The sequence below is a fragment of the Artibeus jamaicensis genome, unplaced genomic scaffold (assembly GCF_021234435.1).
Source record: "Artibeus jamaicensis isolate MK-2021 breed Jamaican fruit bat unplaced genomic scaffold, CSHL_Jam_final contig_793, whole genome shotgun sequence".
NCBI classification, from domain to species: domain Eukaryota; kingdom Metazoa; phylum Chordata; class Mammalia; order Chiroptera; family Phyllostomidae; genus Artibeus; species Artibeus jamaicensis.
In genome coordinates this window covers 10,370,066-10,394,151 of record NW_026521975.1, presented here as the reverse complement: position 1 = coordinate 10,394,151, position 24,086 = coordinate 10,370,066, and the positions used below count along the sequence as shown (strand labels likewise).

General features: G+C 38.3%; 1 protein-coding gene across 1 annotated transcript; it reads left to right on the top strand.

Moving 5' to 3' along the window:
- Window positions 1-27: 27 nt before the first annotated feature.
- On the top strand, window positions 28-22,053 carry FBXO45 (F-box protein 45). The gene is made up of 3 exons (XM_037147444.2): window positions 28-620; window positions 6,932-7,288; window positions 17,922-22,053. Exons 1-3 carry the CDS (start codon window positions 303-305, stop codon window positions 18,105-18,107), a joined length of 861 nt encoding a protein of 286 aa, XP_037003339.1. The 5' UTR covers window positions 28-302; the 3' UTR covers window positions 18,108-22,053.
- The last annotated feature ends 2,033 nt before the right edge of the window (window positions 22,054-24,086 follow it).

Here is a 24,086-nt window from a genome sequence, read left to right as displayed (position 1 = left end):
ATGGCGGAGCCGCGGGCGCGCCACGAGGAGGCCTTGCGAGTCGGGCGGTTCCAGCGCTCGCGCTGAAGGAACCGCGGGGGTGGGGCGAGGGACGCCGGAGCGGCGGGTGCGTCTGCCCTTAGTGAGGCGGGGCGCGCGGCGAGCTCCCCCGGGCAGGGGCGGGAGTGACGGAGGGGCCGGACGGTTGGCTGGAAAAGGGGCGGTGAGCGCTGCTCCGGTCTTTAGGCGAGGCTTGGCCTCCCCAGCAGAGACGGGGGGAAGCGGCGGCAGTGGAGGCGGCCCTCGGGCCGGCTCGTGAGGCGATGGCGGCGCCGGCCCCGGGGGCCGGGGCAGCCTCGGGCGGCGCGGGCTGTAGTGGCGGCGGCGGCGGTGCGGGCGCCAGCTCGGGTTCTGGGTCCTCGGGGATCGGGGGCCGGCTGCCCTGCCGAGTGCTGGAGTTGGTGTTCTCCTACCTGGAGCTGTCCGAGCTGCGGAGCTGCGCCCTTGTATGCAAGCACTGGTACCGCTGCCTGCACGGCGATGAGAACAGCGAGGTGTGGCGGAGCCTGTGTGCCCGCAGCCTGGCAGAAGAGGCTCTGCGCACGGACATCCTCTGCAACCTGCCCAGCTACAAGGCCAAGGTGAGGGAGTCCAGGGCCATGCCGCTGCCCCCAGTCCAGCTCCTGCGTACCGCTCTCAGTGCTTGTCATCTAAGCTTCTGAGTCAGACTCCTCGCTTCACCATCCCGCCTTTCTAGCGCATCAGTCAGTACCTAACCTCACATCTCTCCATAAAGGTTTTCTCTTTGAAGTTCGGTTCTTTAACCCACCCCACTTCCGTGATGCACTTTTTTAAGGACCAGATGGTTTCCCATCCCTGGTTTCCATCACTCACTCTACTTTTCACTGTTTTTCCCTTTAAAGACAGATCACCCCCATTGTTGTACCATGAATATTCTCATTTTTCTCCATGTCTTCCAAATAGGCTTTGTTATATTACATCTTCCTGCTGCCTTAACATTGGCTTTCACTCTCACTTTAACCCAGCCTTTTCCAAGCTCTGATTTATAACCATTTTTCCTTATTTTAACCAAGGTTCTCCTGAATTCCTTCCACTATGTTTAAGTTTTATAAGTGAGTGTGGTCCTAGGCATCCTACTTACTTTCAATATACCCATCGGCATCACTTAACCATCATAATACTGCCTTGTCTCACTATTATTGGCTACTTCCTTGCCAACTTTTTCCTAGTTCCACCTTGATGTTGTTGCCTTTTATTTCTTCTAGATTCCTATTCATATTCCCACTTTCTTCTTATGGAAATAAAAATGTCCAGTAACAGATGTAGTAGGGCTAAAAGGATTCTTCAGGCAAAATAAAGGCCTCTAGCTTGAGTCGGATGGATAACGGCTATTCAGCATAGCAGTTACCAAGAACATATATATGTAAGAGAGCATGAAATCTGACTTAGAATGTGGTGAACATTAAAAAGAAGCATTAATGACTAAAAAGGGAAAACATCCCTTTTTAATGCTAGACTGCCAATGAATGTCAGAATAAGGAATAAAGATATTCCATGTGAAATAGATGTAAAATTTATTCTGTAATAAAGCAGGTTTTAGTTTAATAAGATAAGGAATGAATATTGCTGTTATATATGATCTATCAAGTTGTTTTCTTACTAAGTGAAATAACATGTTGATTTACTACACTATTTGTACATGGTATAAATGTACCGCAGATACTAGTTGTAAATTATGTAGTAGATTGCAGAAGATTGCAATTTTGGCTTGTTTTATCTCAAGTGTGTAGGTATCATTAGTTTTATTTTTCAAAAGTTTACTGTTTTTACTTATGTTAAATTATGACATTGGTCTGTAATAGATATGTTCACATGACTCAAGATTCATATAATAATATATAAAACAATGTGTTTGTGTGAGTCAACATTTAAAAAAAGCAAAATGTCTTCCTTTTGCTCCGGTCCCCCAGCCACCCAGTTTCCCTTCTTGGAGGCAACCTGTGTTACCTATTTCTTTTATACTCCTCCTTAGATAGTTTAGGTTTCGTAAGTCTTTAATTCTTTGTATGTCTTTCTACTACATGCACTACAAGTATTCTATATTTGTATTAATAACATGTTCATTCAGATGTTGGAGAATTTAAAAAATATCTTGAAGATGAAAAGTAATTCAAAAGATGTCAGTCTAGTTAAGAATTCCTCAGTCTAATAGAAGAGAAAAAATGTATAGAAATAAGTAACAAATAGTAAAAATTGCTTCTGTTAGAGAAGTTCAGGAAAAGGAGAGATTTACAAGTTAAGTGGAGGACTGGAGAAGGTTTGAGGTTGAGATTGTATCTGAGGTGAGTTTTAAAGCTGGAAAGGATTTGAACATTTTACTAATATTCAACACCCTGAACAAAAGCAGAACCAGGAGAAAGTAAAAGCTTTATACAGCATATACTATATTTTTATTTAAAAAAATATGAGTGCTGTCACTAAGCTCAGTTTTGTAGATGAAATAGTTAATAAAAACAGATGTAAACTCTTATGGATGCCTTGCCTTACAATCTAGTGATGAAAAATGAATAGTAATTAAATAATCACATAGTTGTAAGATTGCATCTGTGGTCAGTACTATGAAGGAGAGATACAGGGTACTCTGAGTGTCAGTAATGGAGAGTTTGACGTAGGTATGGAGGTCAGGAAAGGCCTTCTGTAAAAAAATAATTATAAACTGAAATCTGAAGTATAAGGATATAGGCCAAGCTGTGAGGGAAGAGCCTTCCAGAAGGGAACCTGTGAGTTTTAGGGACAGAAAACACACCAGTGTGGCTGGAGCACGGAGAGCAAGTGAGGCAGGTTTGAGATAAGGTGGAAGAGGTGGACTGGTGCCAAACTGTAGGGAAGCTATTTTGAACTATAAGCAAGAGGTGGGTGAGGTGTATGGGGATTGTGAATGTGATTAGTTTACATTTTTAAGAGGTTATTTCTAGCTTCAGTATGGAGCACAGGTTGGAGGGTAACTTTAGATATATGGGTAGATCAGTTAGGAAGTAGTTGGTGAAGCAGATGAGAAATCTAGGAAGTAAAATCTATAGTAGATGTGATTAGTGGTAAGGAAGAGGTTGGTGCTAAGGATAACTCCTAGGTATCTAGCTTACATAATATAGGGATCACCTGGGTTAGACTTGGGGACTAACAGTAAGTTCAATTGAGTAGAATAGAATTCACAGTGTTTTTGAGACATCTAAGAGATTTCAGATAGGCAGCTGTTATAGTTTGGAGATTAGAGAAGAGACTAAATATAAAATAGTTTATTTAGTTCAATTGAATTACAGTAGAAATATGATTGTAAGCTTAAGTTGAAGCCAGATATGCCATGGACATCCTTTAAATACAGCCTTCAGTCTATAGTTTGGGCTTTGTTCTACAGTTGGAAACCACAGAAGTTTGAACACAGGAGTGACAAAATAAGAGTTCTACTTTAGAAAAACTTGGCCATAAAATGAATTGGAGAGGGCAGGGTTTAGTGCCTGTACCAGAAGTACTTAAGGTAAGTATATAGGACAAATGCATGAACAAGTGTATAGAGGAAAATAGGTTGTGGCTAGGAGAACTATTGCAGAGAACAAATCTACATAGGTGGGCAGCAAGCTAACCAGCAGAGTGAGATGATGAAGAAGGAAGAGTCAGTTTGAATTTCCAGTAACTGAGAGAAGGATGGGAACAAGCTTGGAATAGCATAAAATTGGAAAGTACTTGGAGTTGTCAGTCTATTTAAGATTGGTCTTTTTTTTTTTAAGTTCATATCTTCCGTGTCATCTAATAGCATCAATTATTCCAGTCATACTTAGCATCTAACTATAGTTCTTTAAATTTCAAACTTAGATCCTAAAGTAGGTCTTTAAACTGTTTGTCGTAAGTGTACAATCCTGGTTGTACATGAGGCTATGGAACAGGAACCATACGTTGTTTTTATTTATTACAGTAATTTGTGTATTTATTTTTCCATATCTGAATTTTTTTAGTATTCCATCTCTAAAAGATAAGGACAACTCACAATACTATTACAGCTCTAAAGTGTAAAGAAATTAACAGTAACCCCTTAATGTAAAAAAGTTCAGTATTCAAATTTCCAGTTGTCTTAAAAATGTCAAATGTTCATTTTTAATTTTCACATTATTTAATCATGATCTGTATATGTTCCAGTATTCCAGTGGCAAACAATTGGTATGTCTCTTAAGGCTACTTCAGCTACAAATTCACTCTCCATCTCCCCACTTTCTATCCCTGCAATTTATTTGTTGAAGAAATCAGTGGCTTCCCTTGGTCTGGATTTTGTAGATTTCATTCCCATCGTGTTACTTAACATGTTCTTCAGTCCTCTCCATTTCCTGTAGAGATTTGATCAATTAGGTTAGATTAAAGTTTTTGCACAGTATTTTTTACTAGAATCGGGTGGTTGGGATGTGTACAGAATTGTGTCAAACAATGCAGACTATAGTGGGTAGGAATTCAACAGAGAAAAGCTGGGAAGGTTGGGTTGTCCCAGTTAAGAACAACTTCGTGAAGGTGGTAGGACTAGAGCTGGCTATAGAGCGCAGGTGGCAAACACAAGGCCTGTGGGCAGAATCTGGCCCTCCACCTGGTTCTATCTGACTGGCAGGTACCCTGTTTCTACCCAGAGGCAACGCCGAGCTCCTTGCTCCTAGTTAAGGAATAGTTAACATTTATACAGTCCTAAAATTATATTCAGCCCTTTGAAGGCAACCATGAGGCTGATGTGGCCCCCAGCGAAAATGAGTTTGACACCCCTGCTATAAGAGGATATGTGAGGGTAGGAAAGCATGTGTGATACTATGTAGACAAGGAGAATAACATGAAGTTAGAAAGGGAGACAGGAGGAACCAGATCTGAAGGACATCGAAAGCCAGCAGAAGAATTTATAATTGATAATGGTTGTCAGTATGGAATTATCAAAGGTTATTGAACTGGGATGAGATGTATCAGTAATAAAGGTGCTATTTTAGAGAGACAGGTCTGGAAAGAATTCAGTTAGAGGGTTAAGGACTGAGTCTGGAGAGTTTGGGAGGCAGGGGTAGGATGGTCACCAAAAGGTTATAGTGAAGGATCCGTCCAGAGTAATAGGAAAATGTCATATAATTTTTTTCATTTAAATATTTTTATTATTATTATTATTTTTTTAGAGAGAGAGGGGAAGGGGAGGAGAAAGAGGGAAGGAGAAACATCCATATGTGAGAAATACATCAATTGGTTGCCTCTCACACGCCCCCAACTGGGAACTTGACTCCCAACCCAGGCATGTGCCCTGACTGGGAATCAAACCAGCGACCTTTCAGTTCTCAAACCAGCACTCAGTCCACTGAGTGCCACTAGTCAGGGTGGAAAATGTCATAGAATTTTGAGGAAGAGATTGTCAACACAATCTCTTGTGTGATGAAGGGAATAAGGATAGAGAAAAGCAATTGGTACTTACAAAAAGTAGGCATAGATGAGTATTAATTAAATGTTTTATAATGAGGAATCGTCTTGATAGTAATCGCTTGAGTTATTGGGGCAATACTTAATAATTTCAGAATGTTTTACTCCCCCTTCAATCCTGTTCTGATCTTTTAGGTGCTTTAAAGTGTGTTATAAGTAGGAAGAGACAGGAAGAAAATTTAGGAATACTTCAGTTTTACAGCCTCTTTATGAAAACATAGGATATTTGAAACAAGCAGGTTTGTTTATTTTTTATTAAATCTCTGCTTTGGAGTACAGAAGTGAAACAGTGAAGTACTGGCTAATAGTAAATGAACGATAAATGAGGGGACTGGATACCCGACTTCCCTTTAGGGTTCTCTCTATTTAGCTGTTGACTTTTAGTTGTGGGTCCTCATCCCTGAGTTGGATTAGGTGACCTGTAAGGTCCTTCCTAATGCTGAAATTCTGTGATTCTGGAGATGATTTCTCAGATTAACTAAAGCAGTTGGTCTGAGCCTTTGGCTGCTTTTGGGTTGTTTGAATAAAATTAAGAGATTACTTTTTTTAACATATAAGCGAAAAGCTTTAAATGGTTAAAACATGAGAAATTGTTATTATTTGTATAGAGCAGCAATTTTTATGCTGTCTTTATTTTGGAAGTTAAAAAAAAACTGGTAATTACTGAAAGTCAACTCATCTTTCCTATCAGTGGTAGCTGTTCTTAATGGCTATCTCTTTATAAATTCTGGTGGTTGAATTGAGATGCTATCTAAGGGGTTATGTGACTTGGTAAAAATGAGAGCGTTGTCTCAGTGTATGAGTAATACCTAGCAAGGAGGCTGAGGATTTAGATCATTTGTGGTTATTAAAGATTTTCATAAACTTTAGAGCTGCTATGACTAAGTTCTCTATTTTACTTAAAATATTATTTTGGGTGACAGGATTGCTGACATGAAACTGGTAAATCTCTTAACTTTTTGTTACAAAAGTACTGAATGTAAATTAGAGTAGAGAAAATAGTTTAATAAACCTCCCTATACGTCTTGCCGAATTTTACCAATGATTAATTCATGGGAGATCTAATTTTGTGTTTACTCTATGCACTTTCCTACTCCAACCTGGGATATTTCAAACCAACTCCCAGATATTATTATGCCATCCATAAACATTTCAGTATCATCTCTAAAATATATGTATTTTTGTATATATCTTTTGATATTTACAAAGTTGATTTGGGTTTAGAATTTTGGTCAGTAATGAAGTAGTTGGCAGGTATTTTAAATGTTATATTAGTGCCTCATACTGAAACTTTAGGATGGATGCCATTTTTTGGAAAATTTTCTTCATATTACTTAAAAATATGTAACTTCATTGTTTAAAAACACATAGCCTAAGGTTTGGGTATTTTTTAATATTTAAGAAAAATCAAACTTCTGTTTCTTTGGTCTGTTTTTCATCTTTTCAGGTACGTGCTTTCCAGCATGCCTTCAGCACTAATGACTGCTCCAGGAATGTCTACATTAAGAAGAATGGCTTTACTTTACATCGAAACCCCATTGCTCAGAGCACTGATGGTGCAAGGACCAAGATTGGTTTCAGTGAGGGCCGCCACGCATGGGAAGTGTGGTGGGAGGGCCCTCTGGGCACTGTGGCAGTGATTGGAATTGCCACAAAACGGGCCCCCATGCAGTGCCAAGGTTATGTGGCATTGTTGGGCAGTGATGACCAGAGCTGGGGCTGGAATCTGGTGGACAATAACCTACTACATAACGGAGAAGTCAATGGCAGTTTTCCACAATGCAACAATGCACCAAAATATCAGGTGAGAAACTAGGTATTTTCTTAGATGTGGGCCTTTGTCAAATCATGCCTTAATTTGTTTCGAATTTGTAATTATATAGGAGCTTTGTGTGTCTTTTTGGTAATCTTTAAATAAATAATGTAACTGGCCTTTCTTAGCTACTCTGATGGTAATTTTTTAGTATCTCAATATTTGTTTCTTAATACATGTTCAACCGTGAGCATTTCATCTTTGCTCTAAATCAGGGGTCTGCAAACTCTTTCTAAAGTACAGGGACAGGTAGTAAATATTTTAGGCCTTGTGGTCCATATGGTCTCTGTCACAGCTGTTCAACTCTGCTGTTAGAGCACAAAAGCAGCCATAGATGATATGTGAATGAGTGAGCATAGCTTATTTATAGGCTGCTGGCCGGATTTGGTCCAGGCACCATAGTTTGCTGACTTGAGCTCTATATTGTCATCTCTCCTTTATCACAGCACATCTAAATCTACCTTTTCTAGGCATCTCAGCCCAACAAATGCACCTATATGCATGTACATACAGACCCTCTGCTATTTATTAATCTGCTTGTGGATTCACAGCCTCCGCAAGTATCAATGATTTCTATGAAACAGGCAAGTTTAGGCACACTTCTGCATTTCTTTAAAAATTTAGAGAAAGAGGAAGGGAGAGACAGACAGAAACATCGATTTCCTTTTCTACTTATTTTTGCATTTATTGGTTGCCTCCTATATGCACCCTGACTCGAAATTGAACCTGCAACCTTTGCATGTTGGGACAACACTCTAACCAGCTGAACTACCCTGCCAGCGCCATTTGTTAATTGTTTTCATTTTAGCTTTATGCAACACTTAAGTGATTCTAGGGTCAAAATTATAGTTTCTGTTCATAAAAGTTATATGATTACCATAGGTCTAAAACATAGTAACCTTCTAAGAAAATAGAAATTTTAAGGAATTATAGAGTGCATATTTCAGAAAAATGTGACTTGAAAGCTCCAGCCTCAGTAATGACCTCAAGTCATGGATACTAAAGTAGAAGAACTAAAAATATATTCAGTTTCCTGAGGTAGAAAAGCCTGGAAGGATTTTCTTTCATAGAATCCTTTCTTCATGGTCTTGTTAGGTTTTGCAAATACCCTAAGGCACAGGTGACAAAACACAAGGCCCTTGGGCAGCATCTGGCCCTTCACCATGTTTTATGCAGCTGAAACCTTCTTTCTACGGCACCTTATTTCTGCCTGGCAGCAGTGCCAAGCTCCTTGCCCCTAGTTAAGGAGTACTTTCATTTATATAGTCCTAAAATTACATTTGGCCCTTTGAAGGCAACGTTGAGGTTGATGTGGCCCCTGGTGAAAAATAAGTTTGACACCCCTGCCCTAAAGAGAACGGTGTCTGGACTTAATAATCATTCATGAGACTTCTGGCCAAGATGGAGGCGCAGGTAGAAATACTGTACCTTCTCGTACAACTAAATTTAAGGACAAAAAAGATTTAGAAACAAAAACACAACCAGAACATACACAAAAGTGAACTTTACCGAAATCCAGCAACAAACCATTCATCCAGACCATGTCACAACCCAGAGACTGGGTTGCCCCGCCCTGGTGAACACCTAAGGCTCTGCCACTTGTATGTACCAGGTGCGACCTGACCAAAAATGTCTCAAGCAGAAGAACAAATCAAAGCCCCAGAACCAATACTTTTAAGTGACCAAGAGGTAGCTAACCTATCAGATGCACAGTTCAGAGCACTGGTGATCAGGATGCTCACAGAACTGGTTGATTTCAGTCGCAAATTAGGTGAAAAAATGAAGGCTACACTAAGTGAACTGAAGCAAAATGCATAGGGAACCAATAATGGTGGGAAGAAAACTGGAACTCAGATCAATGGAGTGGACCAGAAGGAAGAAAGAAACAACCAAACAGAAAAGAAAGAAGAAACATGAATTCAAAAAAATGAGGAGAGGCTTAGGAACCTCCAGGACACTTTTAAACATTCCACCATCCAAATTATAGGGCTACCAGAAGAGGAAGAGGAAGAGCAACAAGTAGAAAACTTATTTGAACAAATACTAAAGGAGAACTTCCCCAATCTGGCAAAGGAAATAGACTTCCAGGAAGTCCAGGAAGCTCAGAGAGTCCCAAAGAAGGTGGACCCAAGAAGGAACACACCAAGGCACATCATCATTACATTAGCCAAGATTAAAATGAAGGAGAGAATCCTAGAAGCAGCAAGAGATAAGGGGACAGTCATCTACAAAGGAGTTCCCATCAGACTGTCAGCTGATTTCTCAAAAGAGACCTTACAGGCAAGAAGGGACTGGAAAGAAGTATTCCAAGTCATGAAATCCAATGCCCAACATCCAAGATTGCTCTATCCAGCAAAACTTTCATTTAGAATGGAAGGGCAGATAAAATGCTTGACCTTCAGATAAGGTCAAGTTCAAGGAGTTCATCAACACCAAGCCTTTACTATATGACATGTTAAAGGGACTTATCTAAGAAAAAGAAGATAAAAAAGATGAACAGTGAAAGGACAGAAAACTCACAGTTATTAACAACCACACCTAAAACAAAAGCAAACTAAGAGGACAGCTAGATCAGGAACAGAGCCACAGAAGTGGAGATCACATTGAGGGTTAGCAACAGAAGAGTGGGAGGAAAAGAAGTGGGGAGAAGGTACAGAGAATAAACATAGACGATGGGGAGAAAATAGGGGGGAGGGCAAGAGTAGTGTGGGAAATGTAGAATCTAAGGAACTTATGACACGTGGACATGAACTAAAGCTGGGGAAGGTGGGAGGGAGGGGTGTGTGCAGGTTGGAGGAGAATGAAGGGAGAAATGGGACAAGTGTAATGGCATAATCAAAATATATTTAAAAATAATATTAATGACAGTGGATTGAGCGCGGGCCTGCGAACCAGACAATCGCAGTTCGATTCCCAGTCAGGGCACATGCCTGGGTTGCAGACCAGTTCCCTGCAGGCCAGTTCCCAGCAGGGGACGCACGAAAGGCAACCATACATTGATGTTTCTCTCCCTCTCTCCTTCCCTTCCCCTCTAAAGATAAATAAATAAAATATTTTAAAAAAATATTAATGATAAAGACTAACGGCTACTAGGGTTGTGGTAATTTTGTAAAGTCCTTCAGACTCTTTTCGGAGAACATACTCTGTATAATTTCAATTCTTTTAAATTTACTGAGGTTTGTTATAGTGTCAGCATATGGTCTATCTTGATGAGTGTTCCATCAAGTGTTCCAATACATGTGCTTGAAAAAAACATATATTCTGTTGTTGGATGGAATATTTTATAAATGACAGGTCAAATTGGTTGATAGTATGGTGTTCAAGTCTTCCATATCCTTACTGATTTTTTTTTTTACCTGTTCTATCATTTATTTTTGTTTAAGGTATTTTTATTGATTATGGTATTTCAGTTTTCCCACTTCTTCCTCTTTTATCCCCCCGGCACCCTGCACCCTGTACCCTCTAACCCTTCAGCATCCCCCCCTTAGTTCATATTCATGGGTTGTACATGTAAGTTTTTTGAGTTCTGTTTCCTATGCCATTTTTTTATCTCTCTCCATCTATTTTATGCTTATTAATTATGCTCTGCTTCCCTGTTCCTTTTGCCCCCTATTCCTCCTCTCCCCCTCCCCAATGAAAGTCCTCTGTGTGATAATCCATTTCTCTGATTCTGTTCCTGTTCTAGTGGTTTCATTAGTTTTTGTTTTCATTGTTTTTCTTTTTTTTAGGTTCATTTGTTGATAGTTGTGAGTTTGTTGTCATTTTACTGTTCATATTTTTGATCTTCTTTTTCTTAGGTAAAAGTCCATTTAGCCCTGGCTGGTTTAGCTCAGTGGATTGAGTGCAGGCCTGCGAACCAAAGGATCGCAGTTTGATTCCCAGTCAGGGCACATACCTGGGTTGCAGGCCAGGTCCCATCAGGGGCACATGAGAGGCAACCACACATTGATGTTTCTCTCCTTCTCTCCTTCCCTCCTTCCTTCCTTCCCTCCTTCCCTTCCCCTCTGAAGATAAATAAATAAAATGTTAAAAAACAAAAAAGTCCATTTAACATTTCAGTTAAAGGGATTTATCTAAGAAAAAGAAGATAAAAAATATGAACAGTGAAAGGACAACAAACTCAGTTATTAACAACCACACCTAAAACAAAAACAAACTAAGCGGACAGCTAGATCAGGAGTAGAACCATAGAAATGGAAGATTATCCATGGAGGATTATCAACAGGGAGAGGAAGGGGAAGAGAGGGGGAAAAGGCACAGAGAATAAGTAGTGTAGATGGTAGGTAGAAAATAGGGTGGATAAGAATAGTAGGGGAAATGTAGAAGCCAAAGAACTTATGACACATGAATGTGGGGGGAACGTGGGTGGGAGAAGGGTGTACAGGGTGGAGGGGAGTAAAGGGGGGAAATGAGACAACTGTAATAGCATAATCAGTAAAATATGCTTTTTTTAAAGTCCCTTTAACATTTCATATAATAAGGGCTTGATGATGATGAACGCCTTAAACCTGACCTTGTCTGGGAAGCACTTTATCTGCCCTTCCATTCTAAATGAAAGCTTTGCTGGATAGATTAATCTTGGATGTAGGTCCTTGCTTTTCAATATTTCAAATACTTCTTTCCAGACCTTTCTTGTCTGCAAGGTTCCTTTTGAGAAATGAGCTGGTAGTCTAATGGGCACTCCTTTGTAGGTAACTGTCTCCCTTTCTCTTGCTGCTTTTAGGATTTTCTCTTTAATCTTGGGTAACTTGATGATGTGCCTTGGTGTGTTCCTCTCTGGGTCCAACTTCTTTGGGACTCTCTGGGTTTCCTGGACTTCCTGGAAGTCTATTTCTTTCTCCAGAGTGGTGGAGTTTTCCTTCATTATTTGTTCAAATCAGTTTTCAATTTCTTGCTGTTGTTCTTTTCCTGGCACCCTTATAATTCGGGCATTGAAATGTTTCATGCTGTCTCAGAGGTTTGTAAGTTACTTTTTGTTTTTTTGAATTCTTGTTTCTTCATTCTGTTCCAGTTGGATGTTTATTTTTCCCTTTTGTTCCAATGGTTGCTTTGACTCCTGGCTTCCTGTCACTGTTGGTTCCTTAAATATTTTGCTTGATTTCATTTTGGGTATCTTTCATTTGTTCTTTCATTTCTCAACCAAGCTCAATCAGTTCTGTGAGCATTTTGAACATTTTGATTAGGGCTTTAAATTCTCCATCAGATAGGTTGGCTATCTTCTCCTTACTTAGCTCTCTTTCTGGAGTTTTGCTCCATTCTTTCATATTGGCCCTATTTCTTTGTCATGGTGCACCTGTTAGGTTGTAAGAGGGTGGGGCCTTAGGTATTCACCAGGGTAAGGCAACCCTGTTTGCTCCCTGTAGAAGAGGGGCCAGAGGGGGAACAATGCAGCTCCCCTGCTGGGCTCCAGCCCACTTTTCAAGGACTGGGAGTTTCTCCCACCGAGTGCGGGTAGTCCCCGGTCAACCCTGAGTCTCAGTTTCGCCTTCAGCCAGCCCTGCCCACGCAGCCCACTACCTCCCCATGGTTTTTCTGAGCCTGCCTTGCTGTGTGTCCTTACCTGTGTGGTTATTTTGGTTGACTTTTTCTTTAATTTCTTGGTTGTCAGAGTTCTATGCAGTTTGATTTTCTGACACTTCTGGTTGTTCATTGATTTTAGATTGGTTGTTATCCTCCTTTTGGTTGTGTTAGGAAGTAAAGGGTTTCTACCTATACTTCCATCTTGGCTGGAACTCCCTGTTCTATCATTTATTGAGAGGAGTGTTGAAATTTTCACTGTACTTGTTAATTTATCTATTTTTATGTTTGGTTCTGTCAGTTTTTGCTTCATGTGTTTTGTAGCTCTGTTATTGGGTATCTATATATACCATTGTCCTATCTCTCAATCTGATTAACTCTTTTTATCATTATGAAATGACCTTATTTGACTTTAGTAATATTCCTCATCTTTATTTTGTCTGATACTACTATAGCCACTCCAGCTTTCTTATGTTTACGAATGCTTACTTTCTTATGCAGGGTACCTTCCCCAACCCCTATCATTTTACTTTCAATTTGTTGGTGTACTAGGTAGCATATAATTGGGTCTTGCTTTATATCAAACTGGATCTCATAGTCTCTGCCTTTTGATTTGAATGTTTAATCCATTTACATTTAACATAATTGTTGTACTGCTTGATACTGTCCTAGTCTCTATGCATTGGAAGCTATGTGGTTTTCTTCTAATCTTTATTTTTTTGGATTGGATAATTTCTGTTGCTCTGTTTTCAAGTTCATAAAGTGTTTTTGTTTTTTGTTTGTTGTTTTTTTTGCCATTTCAACTCTGCTATTAAGCCAGGTTAATGAATTTTAATAGCTGCTCTTCAACTTTACAATTTTCACTTTTTTTAACAGTTTCCTTTGCTCTATTGAGATTTTCTACCTGTGCATTCATTAATACTAGATTTTTTTTCTTTAATTCCTTCCTATTTTTATAATAACTGCTTTGCAGTTTGTCTGCCAATCCAACATCAAGGCCTACTTGGAGTCACTTTCTTTTACTGACTGCTTTTTTCCTCCCTGAGTTGAGTTACACTTCACTGTTCCTTTTCCTATCTAGGTATTTTTAAATTGAAAACTAGACATTGTGGGCATTATACAGTAGTTTTGGAGTTTTTTGTTCCTTTAGAAATGGCTTTCTTTTTCTGAAGAGTCTAGATTTCCTTGTTTTGGCGGGCAGTTAACCTGTCTCTACTCACACTGTAAAGTTTGTGTCACCTGCGGTATGCATCAGCTGATGTCCTTGTTCCGTTTTTGTTTCATTGTTTGTTTTTGGCTTCAAGGTGCTACTTTTTTAGGTTCCTTAGAGGTATCTCTGTGTCTGTGTAATGTAGTGGTCACACAAGAATTGGGTAGAGTTTATTCTTACATTTCGGGGCTCATGCTCTTTGTGGTTTTGTTACTTCTAGAGTTCCTACTTTAAGTTTCTAGTTACCCTATTATCTCCCAAGTTTTGCTCTCTGACACCTGAAGCTAGTGAGACTTCTGCTAGCTGCTCCCTCTGCTGTGTACGTGCTATATGCTCAGTCAAAGGCGATGAAGGAGCAATATGGTCTTTTTTAGTTTCATGTAATATACAATAGGGGTAACATCTAGGATTGCTATGAGGACCAAGAGAGGTGATGCAAATAAAGCACAAAACAAATACTGAACAAAATAATAACTTTTCATTTCTGTTGTTCATATTTTGGTGGTGGTGGGAGTAATGGAGATGATAATTAGGATGTTCTTAGGCCCATAAAATGGGGTGTGGGTTATCTGCAATTTGGACAAAGGGAGGAAAAAGCAGATGCTTATAGTTATTTGTGGTAGGAAATACAATGAAATAACAACAGGAATTATCAGAATTGGGAAGTATTAAATTACTATTTTTGGTTGCAAATGTTAGGATTTTCTGCCTCTGGGTATGTAGATGCAATAACCTTCTGTGGATGCAAATTATAAAGATAAAATATCTTCATTTCCTCACTTATTTTTTCAAATGGGAAATAACTGAATATATTGTGCTTCCAGTTTAGTTTAACAGTCTATGCTGCTTTTAACAGTTTTAACAGTTTATGCTGCTTTTTTATAATGAACAGATGTTTCAGAGCATTGGCCCACAAGTGCATATTAGAAGCCTATTCTGGCCCTGACTGGCACAGCTCAGTTGGTTGAGCATCATATAGCAAAGCAAATGGTCACTGGTTTGATTTCCAGTCACGGCACATGCCTGGGTTGCAGGCCCAGTCTCAGGTTGGGACACATGTGAGAGACAACCAATTAATGTTTCTCTCTCACACAGATGTTTCTCTTGCTTTCTTTCTCCCTCTCTTCACCTGTCTCTAAAAAAAAAATAAATAAATCTTTTTAAAAGTTAATTTTTAAAAAGCCTATTCTACATCTTTAGAATTTATAGTCAGATTTGGCTATTCATGATTATATAAGTTCCACGTCGTATATAGAACTACTTTAACTTTATTTATTTATTTTTTGCAGTGGTCAAGTCTTCAGTTTTATTTTTTCAATATATTTTATTGATTATGCCATTACAGTTGTTCTATTCCCCCCTTCATTCCCCTCCACCCTGTACACCCCTCCCCCACCATTCCCCCCTTAAGTTTATGACCACGTGTCTCAAGTTCTTTAGATTCTATATTTCCCATACTATTCTTGCCCTCCCCCCTGTCTATTTTCTACCTACAGTCTATGCTACTTATTTCTGTACCTTCTCCCCCCTTCTCCTCCTCCCACTCCCCTGTTGTTAACCCTCCATGTGATCTTCATTTCTATGGTTCTGCTCCTGATCTAGCTGTCCTCTTTGTTTTTGTTTTAGGTGTAGTTGTTAATAATTGTGAGTTTTCTGTCCTTTCACTGTTCATCTTTTTTATCTTCTTTTTCTTAGATAAGTCTCTTTAACATTTCATATAATAAGGGCTTGGTGATGATGAACTCCTTGAATTTGATCTTATCTGAGAAGCACTTTATCTGTCCTTCTATTCTAAATGAAAACTTTGCTGGTAGAGCAATCTTGGTTGTAGGTCTTTGTTTTTCATGACTTGGAATACTTCTTTCCAGTCCCTTCTTGCCTGTAAGGTCTCTTTTGAGAAATCAACTGACAGTCTGATGGGAATTCCTTTGTAAGTGACTGTCCCCTTATCTCTTGCTGCTTCTAGGATTCTCTCCTTCATTTTAATCTTGGCTAATGTAATTATGATGTGCCTTGGTGTGCTCCTTCTTGGGTCCACCTTCTTTGGGACTCTCTGAGCTTCCTGGATTTCCTGGAAGTCTATTTCCTTTGCCAGATTGGGGAAGTTCTCCTTTAGTATTTGTTCAAATAAGTTTTCCAATTGTTGCTGTTCCTCTTCCCCTTCTGGCACCCCTATAATTCGGATGGTGGAATGTTTAAAAGTGTCCTGGAGGTTCCTAAGCCTCTCCTCATTTTTTTTGAATTCTTGTTTCTTCATATTTTTCTGTTTGGTCGTTTTTTTCTTCCTTCTGGTCCACTCCCTTGATTTGAGTCCCAGTTTCCTTTCCATCACTATTGGTTTCCTGTGTATTTCCCTTCATTTCAATTAGTTTAGCCTTCATATGTTCCTCTAATTTGTGACTAAAATCAACCAGTTCTGTGAGCATCCTGATCACCAGTGTTTTGAACTGTGCATCTGAAAGTTTGGCTATTTCTTCATTGGTCAGAGTTATGGGCTGTGGGGCTTTGAGTTCTTCTTGAGCCATAATGCTTTGCTCTGTTTGCACCTGTTACGTATGAGGAGCAGAGCCTTAGGTGTTCATACACCTACAGTAGCGCTGTATGTAAGGGTGGGGTCAAAGGGGGACAATGGCGGTCCCCACTGCAGGCCTGCGCAGTCCGTCTCACTGCTTGCTCCTTTGCCTGGTTTATCTGCATGCAAATGTGTGACCGCAGTCAGCCTGCTGCCTTGTGCCCGCAGTGGGTCCGCCTGCTGCTACTCCACACCTGGGATCCACCCTCAGCTGCCTGTGCGCCTGGGTTGCGGGCCTGGGTGGGTCCGGTGGATCTTTCCTGCCTGTCCCTGCTCCACTGCTGGCTCTGCCCCTCTTACTGGTCTGGCTGAGTGGGTCGTTGTTGTCGGACTTCAGTATAGTTCAATTTTCTGTCGTTTGGCTGCGTTCTCATTGCCAAAACTTTGTTGTTTTTAAACTTGGTGTGCGAGAAGGCACAGTGTTTCCACCTACGCCTCTATCTTGGCAGAAGTCTCAGAACTACTTTAACTTTAAAGGCTTATATAAGTAGTTTGTTATACGTATAATTTTTATGGTAGTAAAATATATACAATATTTAAATTTTCAACCATTCGTAAGTATATATAATTCGGTGGCATTAAATACATTCACAATGCTGTATAACCATCTCTATTATTTATACCCAAAACTTTTTTATCATCTTCAACATAAACTCTGTACTCATTAAAAAATGACTCTCTGTTTTGTGCCCCTCGCCCTCCCAGTTTCTGGTAACTTCTACTTTTTGACTCTATAAATGTTAACATTCTAGGTATCTGATGTAGGTGGAATCATACAAGATTTGTTTATTTGTTTCTGGCTTATTTCACTTAGCATAATGTTTTCAAGGTGCCTCTATGTAGAATATATCAGAAATGCATTTCTTTCTATGGATAGATAATATTCCATTTGGTGTGTGTGCATGACTGCTTGCATGTGTGTGTATGCTATGGTAATTTGAAAAGGTTACTTAGATAGCTTTTTGGGGGTAAAATATGATACCAAATTATAGATTTTAGTGGTATCCTTCTTAAGAAAAGCCTTGAAGTAAAGAGTAAATAAAACCTGAGGACTGCTCAGGGGGAACATTTAAATTTGCAGTATTTAATGTAGATCCCATGCAAGTCTTAAATTAAAAAACTATAAAAACAAGCAGTTATGATAGAATTGATATATATTCTTTCTTCCAGATGTTTCTCAGTAATCTGAAACCCTCTCTTCTGGCTTTTAAAATAATTTTTAGGGTATATATTCTTAATATTTTCAACCTTTTTTTGTATCATTGTTTCTTCTACTTATGCCCTTTTGGATTTTCTTCTAACCTTCTTTTGATATCTGTTTGCAGATAGGAGAAAGAATTCGTGTCATCTTGGACATGGAAGATAAGACTTTAGCTTTTGAACGTGGATATGAGTTCCTGGGGGTTGCCTTTAGAGGACTTCCAAAGGTCTGCTTGTATCCAGCAGTTTCTGCTGTATATGGCAACACAGAAGTGACTTTGGTTTACCTTGGAAAACCTTTGGATGGATGACAGTGGATTTCTTAAGATGAAAGACAGAGTGGAGGAGATATCTGCTTGTGGAAAGTAGAACCATGAAGTGACTGTCATACATGCATGTCCAAGAAACATCTTGTCCAAGAAACATCCTGAAAAACACGTGAAATTGTTAACTGGAGAAACAACTCTACAGCAAAGATAATCTTAGTGTTTCCTCTTTCTACTGGGCCAGAAAAATCCTCAGGGTTGCAGTTGGTTGAGTGGGCAGTTGACATATGCATGTTGCAACAGATTTTGTCTCTAAGCTAGCAATGTGTTATTTCCAACTTTTAAGGTGAGATCTTAGAGATGCTGTACAAGGGATAAAATAAGGGAATAGCAAAATTTTTAAGTGGTGTGTTTTTGAAGAAAGACTGATCCTGTTTTACAACTGCCTGTTTTTTCCCCAGACACTTTTTTCCCCAGCCAGCTTGACTATTAGAAAAATATGAAACTGGCTGGGTTTTATTTAATATTTTTAATATATTGAGAAGCATGGTCTGCTTGGACTGCACTTCTCTAACAGTGAGATGTAAAATTGTGCAGCTATTTTAAAAGTTGTATATACAATGTGTGTGTGAAAACAACAAAAAATACAGGACAAAGAGGTTGCTTTGTTCTAGTTAAATTTCTTAAAAACCACTACATGGTACAGAATTAAAATAACACAAAGGGACAATTTGGTATAACTACAATGAAGAGGATTTTAAGAGGAGATGTGTTGTATTGGCTCATTTTGTATTATATTTGGTTTACAGTTTCCATAGTTGTTATAGTCTGTTTTCTCTTTTTATCAAAGTTATTGTAAAAATCCTTTAATATACTGGGTAAAGATTGAAGGAACACAAATTTATTTCTAATTATATATAAAATTATAGTAGTATGCACCTTATAGTATCTGGTTTATTTTTTGGCCTTCTGAGAAATTGTCTCATAAAAACACAAAATATTGCCAATTGCTCTTATAGACCTCAAATAAAAGCTGTTAGTTACAGACCTCAGAAAAAGAATTGATTAATGGTCCTTTTATAATTTTATAATTCTGTAGGTATTATAATTTTTTTAATTTCACATTGTTTACAACATGCAACAATCTAAGCCTCAAACTGTTCATTGGGGTTATCAAGAAAATGTTTACTCACCCACCTGGAACAGTGCCAACCTGAACCTGTGTTAAGAATGTTCTTAATCTTACAGATAATTGCCCCCATGGGACTTGAAATAAAACACCTTGCGCTGAGAACTTCAGGTTGGCAGTATTTTGAAGGTTTCACTGTAGGAGAGCTTAACATTAACTCCTTTTCTGAATTTTTGACTAATAAATTTTGATTTCACAAATGCTCTTTCGAATTCATAATCTAACATACATTGGTTGAGATTTTCTTTTGTTGGAAGAGAAACAAACATCTTTCTGTATGAAAGCATAAATTATATGATTTCAGATACATATTTGTGATAAGAATTGACTAAGGCAAGTGGAATCTTTGTACTTCTTAAGGTTACAGTTATATGCATATTCTGTCTTTAATAAAGTTAGGGACAGCAAGCAGCTGGCTGGGGTTTTGGGTTGCTCCTGGAGATTTAAGGTTATCAATACTCCTGTGAAGCAGGGGATTTCAGTCATGAACAAAGATTTATTTTTGCCATGTGACAGGTTTACAAATATTTGTTATATATTTGGTATGTTGCTTAAAGATTAAATCAGTTAAAGATTCTTTTCAATATCCATGTCAAACAGAAACCTGGAAACCATATTTAATAGTACAGAGTGAAATTATATGTTACATGTACTAGAGAATATAGCTGCTACAGGAATTGATTTTTGTTGCTGTGGAATGACACTATTTGGCAAAGTTTAAAATTTGATTAAAGAAGAGAACTGGTTCAGGATGAAGATTGAGCTAGTTAGAACATTAAAAAGTCTTTTAAATACTTGTTTGTTTTTCAGGTTGTGATATGGCCAATTTTAAGAGCTGTGGCTGAGAATTTTGTTTATAACTTGTGTTTTGTCTTATTAGTAAACATTTACTTTGTAACAAAGTTTTGAAGGTGCTGAATGGAAAACAGAAACACATGATTATTGCATATTGAACTTATAATCTAATAATTACCTAAATATGTAACAACAAGTTATTCTTATCTCAAAGATTTACTATAAATTCCCTAACATCCCATTTGCAAATTTTATAAAATGGAGGTCCATATTTAGCACAGGCATTGAGGGAATGAAGAGCCTTGGTTTATAACCTGATCAATGAATTTGCTACTGGAGACCAATTGTAGCTAAACAGAATATTAAAACAAACTAATATACTACAATGTTCAAGGAAATGAAATCTCTTTTTCGTTGGTGCTGAGAGAGCATTTAGGTAGAAGGCAGTTGCACTTGAAGATTGAGTATAAATTATCTAAACCAGTAGTTCTGAACCTTAGCTATACTTTGGAGTCATGTGTGCTTTGAAAAATATTAATACTTGGGTGCCATGCCCTAAGATTTTGATGTTGGGCTGGGATATGACATGACCATAAGGATTTCAAAAACAAAAACTTCCTAGATGATTTTCAATATGCTTCCAAAGTTGAATTCAAAATTCACCTTAAGTTTTCTCATCTGCAAAGAAAAAGTATCCTTGCTCCTTCCCTTCACTACCTCACAAGAATATTGAGGATAGAGAACATAATGCTAAAGGGCTTGTGTGATGGATAGGAAGTGCTATTGAAAGCCAAAGTATTTGTTGTATTTCATCTGAAACTGTGCAGGAAAAATGTGTAACTGAATTTACTTTGTTGACTTGAGAAACTGGGAGCTTTCTCTACTTCTTAACTTTAGTGAAGCATGCTGATGTATAAGCAGACATTACTGTTATTCTCATTCATACTATGATATTCTGTCATACTTGAGGTAGACATTTTTAAATTATCTAGTATTACAAAGGAAAGAAGAAATATTAAGGCTTAAAGTCTGTAATGGTCAGTGGCTCATAATTCATTAAAACATTTCATACAAACAAATTCGTGGTTAATATATATCATTTTGCAGTTGCCATATTTTTCATCATCTGACTTCTGAATGTTAAGTCATTTATTTCATCTTCATTTCTATTCATGTATATTTAGTTTTAGACTTGAGAAAGCACCTAAAGCAAGTAGGTTTTGCCCAGTTGAATACTTAAACATCATGGCTCCATGACTAGGCATCCTCTGCATTTCAGATATGATTTTACCTTGGAAAGAGTTTAGAAAATAATAGAACCCTAAACCACATAGTAGCTATTACAATTTGAAGTCCCCAAACTGCCATTTATACATTAATATTTTTTATCATTTTTAAGAATGAACAGTTTGAAGAGATAGAAACTTAGGGAGTTTTAAAGATTAACATGGAGAAGAGTACTCCAGAAATCAAGGCCACCACAGTCAAGACCACTTGGAAGCCTTGAAGGAACAGCCCGTACCCAACCCAAGTCCTATCCTCTCAAAGCATTCCTTAATTCCTATAGCTGAATGTAATCTCTCACTCCTTGAAATTCCCCTAGTTTTATATTTTAACCCATGCTATATTACTTTATATTTTATATGAGTTTATTTATATTTATTGGTTATTTGTTGGTGTCTTATCTCCCCTGAACATCTTGGGACAGGATCTCTGATGGACTCATCTTTATGTCCACATCATCTTAGCCCAGTAGGCAGGTGCTCGAATATTTGCTGAAGGAACAGATAAAAGACAAAAAGCACCTCTGAAGTTACAGACTACAGTAACGAAGGATAGATGAGGAAGAAATTCTTTCCGTATTCTGTCCAGGTGAAGCACAAAGGAAAGGGATGCAAATTTGAGGCTAATAAGGAAGAAATAATGACTGTGAATGCATTTTAGCCATTTTTCTTTATTAAATATTGGTGAACTCTGATTTTTTAGTTTTTGGTGTAGATTTCTTATTTGTTTAGAATTAAAATTGAATTCTGTATTTTAATTTTTGAGATTCTGTTATTTTGCTTTAGTTTAATAATAAAAAGTTAAAAAACATTAACCACCTGTGGTTGCTTACATTTAAAACAGAACTTTTTTATACACTGGACACAAAGAAAAACTGGGGTACCTCATTAGCCAAACCTAGTGGGATTTACCTACACATTCCATGGCTTTTAATACTGGAATCTTCATTTTCCATCTTTAGAATGGAATGTGTACAGGGAATAGCACAATAATTCACTGGGACCCAGTCCCCTTATCATCTCTACCCTCAGCTAACAGTTGTTTGATAATGGAGTGGTTTGCCAAGAGTAATAAGAGACTGCATGGCTGAACGGATGGCCTCTGTGATCCAAAACTGTAGCACAATTAGTTGATCATGTTGCTAAAAGTTGCTTCACATCATAACATGTTAACATTTATGCAAAGGGTTTTAATTTTTCTACAAGAAAAGTAGGTATAAAATTTCTGTATTTATCTTTCTGTTCAGGGACAGCTTTAGCCCAGTGTTGTCCTAATTTTTTGAGGGATGGGGATCCTCCCTTGAACCATTTGCTTTTTGTTTAATGCATTCATTAAAATGTTGAGAACAACATGTTCTTTACTCTTCAAAATATAGGTAGTATTAGAAACAGCCCCTCAGGATTTAAGATTTTCATTATTCAACTTGTATGTATTGGATTTCATGAGTGACTCAAGAAATAAGAATCATTTAGGAAGTTTTTCTTAGGTCCTTCTGTTAATAGTCCTTTGCTCCGGCCTGCGGAGCAATCAACTGGGGCTCGACCACCTACCTAGAACAAATGAGTTGGGGGGACAAGAGGCACGAAGAATGGCAGCAAGAAAAAAGATTCTGATCAAGCTGCAAACTTTATTTTTCCGAACTGGGTATATATATAGGGGGGAGGGAGAGGAAGGAGATTAGGTTGCTTGCTATTGGCTAGCTTGAGACAAAGAAGGGCCTGCTTATTGATTACTTGGGTGCAACTGGTACTCGTGGACACCTCATGTTCCTGTAGCTGATTGGCTTGTGGAGTGCACAGGTTCCTGTAATCAATGCAATGTTTTTAGCTAGAAGCCAGGTGTAAGGTTCCCAACAGTCCTTTGTTTCTATTTCTTTTTAAGCAAAACATTTTAAAAAAAGAGAAGGCAAGCCTTGCCTATTCTATGGTATAGTCATATTGCATTTCTGCTCCCTCCTTTCCTCCGCAAATAAAATGGCGATGACCTTGATGGTTTTGAGGTTCCATCTCCCTTGAGAAAGGCTTTCTGATACAATTTATTAAAATGCTAGTTTCCAAAGTTAGATTTACAGGCATGTTGTAATGGGACTAGGGCCACTATCTTTATTTTAATGTAACTAACTTGTTCACATTTTCTAACCAATATCTGAAAGGTCTTTTATTCATCTATGCCCCTTGATTGATCACCTTCACCTTTGAAGGAAAGAATGTTTTAGGTTGGAATGAGAGAAGTCAATGATTTCTCTCCCGGCTTCAACGAGCCAAAGAGCAATACAACTCATGACCAAATTGCCCAGAGCATTGAAGAGCATGAATAAAGAGCATGAAAGGCACATTGGTAATGGAGACTGGCTGCATTTATTTTGGGTAACAATCAAATGCATCCACTATCCCAAACACAGTCTATGGGAATAGTGACTTTAAACACCTATGGAGCCACACAGTAAGGGTAGTGCCCCCCTATATCATTCTGGATTTTAGGTAGGCTTGGCTGAGTCATAACTTCTGAAATTGTAAGGATCTCCCTACTCACTCAGCTGCTAGTCACCTACATAGTAGTTTGGAAAGAATGAGAAAGCAAACAAGGTAATTAATAATTCATTAAATATTTTTATGCACCTACATGTACCAGGCTTTTGCTAGATCCTAGGAATGTAGAGATGAGAAAAAAACAAAATGATCTAAGGTTGTTCATAAGCTAGTAAGAGAGCAAATGTGGAAATAGATGACCATGAAACAGTGGACTAATTGGTTTTT